This window comes from Mesitornis unicolor, unplaced genomic scaffold (genome assembly GCF_000695765.1).
Source record: "Mesitornis unicolor isolate BGI_N332 unplaced genomic scaffold, ASM69576v1 scaffold20599, whole genome shotgun sequence".
Lineage (NCBI taxonomy): Eukaryota > Metazoa > Chordata > Aves > Mesitornithiformes > Mesitornithidae > Mesitornis > Mesitornis unicolor.
The window spans coordinates 16,792-23,195 of NW_010208195.1; the positions used below are offsets into that span (position 1 = coordinate 16,792).

General features: G+C 47.2%; 1 protein-coding gene across 1 annotated transcript in view; it reads right to left on the reverse strand.

The window, feature by feature from the left end:
• Positions 1–3,702, reverse strand: part of LOC104546908 (probable G-protein coupled receptor 83) — a 6,287-nt gene extending 2,585 nt beyond the window's left edge. The window contains exons 1-3 of the mRNA XM_010192415.1: positions 3,319–3,702; positions 2,408–2,533; positions 1,000–1,133 (exon numbers count right to left, since the gene is read on the reverse strand). Of these exons, the coding sequence (XP_010190717.1) occupies positions 1,000–1,133; positions 2,408–2,533; positions 3,319–3,702 (644 nt within the window). The remainder of the gene's footprint in view (positions 1–999; positions 1,134–2,407; positions 2,534–3,318) is intronic.
• Positions 3,703–6,404: the final 2,702 nt, after the last annotated feature.

A 6,404-nucleotide genomic window follows, 5' to 3' on the forward strand; every position in this document is an offset into this window, starting at 1 on the left:
AAACACCTGTTTGTGCAGCATTATGGACTGTTTTCCAGCCAGGAGGGGCCGTAGCAATGCCACAGGCTGCTGGGGAGGGGTTGAGACGACCAGAATGGGTTGGGTACCATGGAGGAACAAAAGACTGCAAAGGCAAACCAACCCAAAACTGCTGGAAGCAGGGGGAAGATAAAGCTTCCCCCCTCACACAAAAAAAAAATTTTTCCCCCCTCTAGATCAGAATATTCACTTTCTTCTGATACTTCAGAAGTCCTCACATGGATCTGAAATTCCACTTCATCTCCTTTTAATAGCTTTTGTTGTTGTGCTCAGCCAAGCAAAGAGCTTTCTTCCCTGCTGCGTAAGGCAAAACAGCGCACTAAGACGACCTGGTTTCCCTGCTGAAGCACCGTTCCTCTCTCCAGCCCTTCACCGCAGAGGTGGAGGCTTCTCTTCTGCTTTTCTTATTTATGCAATGTTGGGCAGAGGAGCCCTAAGCTTTAAGGAAGGCTGGTCCTGTTTCATAAATCCAGACAGATTAAATGCAAGGAGGCTAAGATGTGTGAATTGGTATATGAAGTCTTGGAAACCTTCGGTTGGTGGCCCTGCTGACAATCAAAAGCAGTCCTCATCTCCCTGTGCTTTCTGTACAGTCTATTCTGAGCTATTCTCAGTGCCAGATGTTTACATCGTGAGTTTTATTTCTTTCTTTTTCAAACTGCAGTTTTGTTTCTCTCTTCCCTCCTTGCCTGAGGAGACATGGTCCTCTGAGGTCTAAGGGGGTAGACATGGTCCTCTGAGGTCTAAGGGGGTAGACATGGTCCTCTGAGGCCTAAGGAGCTGAGCTATCATGAGGGAAGAGGAAAGCCCTTCAGGAGAAGAGAGTCCTATCAGGACAAAGACCCTTTTGATGGTATCATGACGCTGAAGAAGGTTTGTCTTGCCAAAACTGCCATGCCCCAGCCAGGCTGTGCTGCCCACCCGACTGCGCCTGGAGCAATAGCTGGGGAAATAACTCACCTGTAGTTATACTGGAAAAGCTTTTGATAGATGGCATGGGGCAGGGAGAAACAGGTTGCCATCAGCCAGATAACGGAGATGCTCAGGGCTCCTTTTGTTAGTGACATCCTCTGCTTCAGCGGGTTCAGGATGACCTGCAACAGAGACTTCAGCGGCACTGACCGCACAGGGAAGCGGAGGCCCTTGACCACTACGCATGGCAGGGGAATTTTTTACATCATCTAATGCTGCCAAGAGGATGACAGCCACGATTAGGAACGTGTCCTGCTTATCAGAGTGACCTAGGAAATGGGAAACCTTTAACCTCTCAGCCTGCTCTGAAACGCTTTCAAATAAACTTTTTCCCCTACTTTGTTCTGCAATGGCCATTTTCCTTAAATTGTGGGTTACATTGGTAGGAAAAGAAAGATATTTACACAGGTCTCTTCAGTGAAGAGCATGTTTGTTTGTTCTATATGCATTACATAAAGAAATGTCTCCTGTTCTAGCTGAACCTATGAAGCTGAGCCCCCCTCCCCTCTTTTGAGACATTAACTCACCTTTTATTATTTTTTTCATTTGTTAGATGAAAAAGTAAAGAGTTTTTAAAAAAATCTGAGAGTCTGAAAGATACTATTTAGCTGAAAGGAGAGTGATTGCTAGAGATAAGTGTCTGGCCTGGGCTGCCCTCTCTTTCCTGAGCTGGCAATGGCACGGTGGGCAGCCTTCCCACAGCTCTGAACCCTGCTCCCAGCATTTCCAACAGCTATTTGCTGCTCCGCTTCGTACTGATCCAGTATGAGTCCCATAGGGATACCATGGGACTTTAGTCTCAGATTTTCTTTTTATTCCAACTGTCTTGCAGCTCCATGATGCAGCAAATGCCCAACGGGAAAAGAAGAGCAAAAGAACAAACAGGTGACTAAATCAGAATTTAAGCTCAGGATGCTCCAGACTGGTGTTTTGGGTGGTAAACTGAAAAAAAAAACAACCAACTTCAAGAAGTTCCCTGTACAGCTGAAGTAACACTTTGCACTCTGTGGTGGCCCTGAGGTCTTTTGAGGCCCCTTGTGTACAACGAAGCCTGTTGAATCCTCTTGCCCTGCCACACTTGGGAACTAGGTTGGACCTGGTTCTTTTCAAACTACTTGGAAAGGTGTCCTCACCCTTTTCCACTGAAAGTCTTGGAGCGTCCTGTGAAACCTGTGATGCTGCATTTTGTTGTTTAACTTCTGCCCCATACCTGGGAGCCTACAGAAGTCCATCCTTCCTACTCTAACACATGAGGGACGGTGCTGAATTTAGCTCTAGAGCCTTCTCACTGGATATGGGCTTAAATCCCCAAGGTTCAGCCACCTTGAACCCACAGCTCAACCAAGACTGAAAGGAATTTGGAATAGCGTTGCAAGGGACAGTGGACACATTTTACCTGGTGCCTGTCCAGGGCAATGGCCGTCAGGGTCAGCGTGGAGACGTGGAGGGAGCAGTACTGCACAAAGCGGCTGACATGACACATGGCCTTTCCAAAGATCCACGTGCTGTTCACGAACCGAACCTGAGCAGAAGACAAGAGCCTATCAGACAGCAAATGTACCGAAAACAGCTCCACAGGGAAACCCTTTGGATTGCATCCGATTGCCTTTTGGCATAGCTGGTCAACTCCATCTGAAACCCAGAGAAAGGTGAGCTACATTGGATTTTGAGACACCTTTACATAGGAGTTTATAAGGTCAAAACCCACAGATTAAATGAGTGGTGCTGCTGCAGCCCTCCTTGCTTGTTCGTATAAACACCACTTGTGGACAGCAGTAGTAACTTTTTGATCATACTCAGAATTATATTCAGAAAAAGCAGACCAAGTTTTGGTCACACAAACCCCCCTTCAGGTCCGGAGAGCTTTCACTGAAGACTTCACCCAACTAGCACATGTGAAAAGCTTGACTACTTTCTTCCAGTCACCCAAGTATGCCTGGCATTCATGTTGTTTTGACCCACTAAGTTTTAAGTGTGACTCTAATGTACACGCAAGAGAGCACTAAAAGTACAAGGTCATCCAGACACTTATTCTGCATTCCCCAAGAAGCCTTTGCTGTGGTTTGGTGGCATACTTGGAGAGACTTCAGGGTCTTTTAGGAGATGCAGAGCTTAACAAAGCCAAGGGAGCCCACAGGTTGCTGAACAGTGCTTTACTTGCCTGGCAGAGCTGTCTATTCGACTTGATGGTCTATTAGACACTCCTCCATCCTAGAGGAGCATGCACAGAGAGGGTGTGACCACCAGCAGAGCAGCCTTGTGAGAGAACCCCCCTTGGCTGGAGGGTCAGCACAGCAGGCCACTTACCAGGGTGAAAGGCGTGTTGAGCAGCGTGATCATAATGTCAGACACCGCCAGGTTGACGATGAAGAGGCTGGTGGCAGAGTGCATCCTCTTGTTCTTCAGCACCACGTGGCACACCAGCATGTTCCCAAAGAGAGACATGATGATAATCACCGAGTACGCCACAATTAGGAGAGCTTTCACCGTTGGTTTCTGAGATTCTGGCTCATATTTAGCCAGCTCAGCAAATTTCTCCCACTCGACAATGCGGCTGTCTGTCCAGTTGAAGGTGGTCCTGTTGGTTGCCTGGTAGATTGACATGAGTTTGGCCAAGGAAGAGTAATGGTCAAACTCCTCAAGAAACCCCACCATCCGTGACCTGTATGACTGGAGCAGCAAGTGAGGCATGGTGGGTTAACCCAAGTCTTCACTCAGCTCGAGACCACTGGGATCACAGCTCCAGCTGACATAGCAGGAGATCCATCAGCTTCAACTGCTTGGGTCTCTAGGAAGCTGATGAAGATGCAGTTTTCATAACAAACACCTTAAAAGACAAAGCTGGAAGGAGCTTTTAAGGTGTGATGGGTTCCCCAGGGTCAGAGGCAGCATTGAGGAGCAGTTCCAACAACGGGCATGTTAGAGAGGGGCTGGTTTGGGACTGCACGCTCTCAACCTCTTCATGCATCAAGAAGGGCAATAGCTCCACAGGCAGGCTGGAAAGAAGAACTAGTTATTACATGTAGTAACTGTAGGAAAACCTCAGGTGGGGTCTGAAGTTGTTTTACTCCCATGTCAGCTTTCTCTTCTCACCTGAGTCCATCTTTCCTCCAAGTTCCACAGAAGGCTGCGCTGTTGGTGCTTTCTACTTCAAAATACACGGATCTTTCCTGTTGAAAAATAAAGGCAGAGCCATCTGGGGGATCATTTTTAAGAGCACAGATAGTTTTTATCTGTATTTAACCCCAGCAATTATCCTAAAGCAATTCAGAACCCAGAAATGACATCAGAAGTCGACTTTAGTCTATCTCATATTTCCTCCTCCAAACAACAACTGAATTCTGCTTCCAGTGTTTCAATTTCAGTGAGAAAATGGTCTTCTCTGCTGAAGGTGAGACTCTGCAGTGAAGAGGTATGCAACTCACAGAGGAGCCATGTACACCATATACAAGACAATCAATGCACAGGGTACACAAGACAAAAATCTCCGCTTCCTCACCTTCATCAATATCCATTCTTAGAAGTTTCTAAGTAGATTTTTTTCAGGTTGCATTGATCCACTGATGTTAGGTGGAACCTATTAATGATACGCACCAGTATTTACAGATATGCTACATATGGGAGGAGAAAATCGTTTAGAAGCTCTGTTGGGTTCTCTGAGAGGACGGCTGGTTGGCTTGGTACGTGCCATCCCTGCCGAGCCCTGTGGCTGCGTGCACAAATCAATGGACCTCACGCAGCGCGAGGGATTAATAAGCAGAGTTTTCAGAGTGCTGAAAGGCTCTGATAACTTCCCACACAGCAGACCGGCAGGCAGCCAAATCACTGCAGGGCAGGCCTGAAGCAGACGTCCACAGACCCCAAACCAACGCCCCAAACCACAATGGAGGCCTCGGCTGCAAACACCACCAAGCAAGAGTCGGAGATTGAGTGATTCTGACAGAAATAATGCACAGGGGATTGAGTGTGTTTGTACCTGTGCGTTCCCATAGCACAGTTGGCTTTGACTTTTCTGCTTAATTTGGGAGTGTCAGAAACACCAGGGGACCAAAGAGAGGATGCTTCTCAGTAGACTTACCCAGGTGATAAGAATCCAGAACTACACCCCTCTGGACTTCAGGGCACGAGCAGATGGGCATGGAGGGCCTTAACAGACCCATGAGGTTTATCCCACACCTGGGTAAGGTGTGCAGGACCATACATCTCTTTATTGCCCCCAATGGAATATACTGAGGCTGTCACACTTTATGGTGCACAGCAGCTCTCAGGAGGCAGTGAGAGGGAGCTGCACTGAGCTGTAAGGTGAATGTAGCACCTGTGTGACAAAGGAAGATGATTTTAGCCAGCTCCAGCTGAACCACTTTGATCCTTGAATAAGCACAGCTGGGGTATTCATGCTACACTGAAACGGCAACACTGAGCTTGAGAGAGGATGCTGTGATGTGACCAGTGAAACCACCCATCACCTCCCCTGCACCAATTTACATCAGGTTCTCATGTGGAGACTTGTTTTTGCTGCCATGAGATGAGGTCAAGTTTCAAGGAACTGCTGTAATACATGGATCAAACCAGATTTGCAGCCTATATGCTTCAGACTGGTGGATAGCAAGAAGAAACCTTGTACAGATTATTCAATTTAAAAAAGCCAAACAGGTGTTCTAAAGTGCTCATTGAGAAGCCCAACTCTCCAAGACTGCCTGTGGGACCTGTACTCCTGAGCAGCTCACAGCGACTGGGGAACCGTGGCCTTAAATGTGGATGATGAATGAGGATGTCTCTTCTTCCTTAATACATTTAGCTGTTCTCTCGTGCCTATGTCTAGGTCCCTGTGCAATCAAACAAAAAAGCTGATCCATTTGAAAATTAAATAAACAGCATTCCCAGCTGGATCGCTCTCCTGACTTGACCCATGGCATGGCTGAACCTGGGTCTTTCCAAGGAAGGTGCTAGGAGCAAACACCCAAGGAGAATGGTAAGAGTTTAAGATGATGGAGCTACAACCTAGTTTTCTAACAGAATTTCTCCTCAGACCTTTCTGTACCCAATAGAACATTACTTTCAGTGACTGTTGAAGCTCTGGCTGCTGCCTTGGACAAAACCACAGGTGCAGCAAAGCGAATTCTCCAGTTCTCCTGAAGAAGGCTGTGTTTAAACACAGGTTATCCCGATGAGTTGAAATACTACAGTTTCATGCAATAAGAGACTTTATCTTTAAGTTTTTATATCCTGATATAATCTGAAGGTCCAGGGAGGAACTGCCCACTGCAGTGCAACTTTTCCTTGTTCTTCTGGTACCTGGCTTGGCCAGGACACTCCTGCCTACCTCAGCCACAGTTTCTTCCTGACACAAAATCGCTGCCTTCCAGCTCCGACCCCTTCCCAGACCCCTCCCC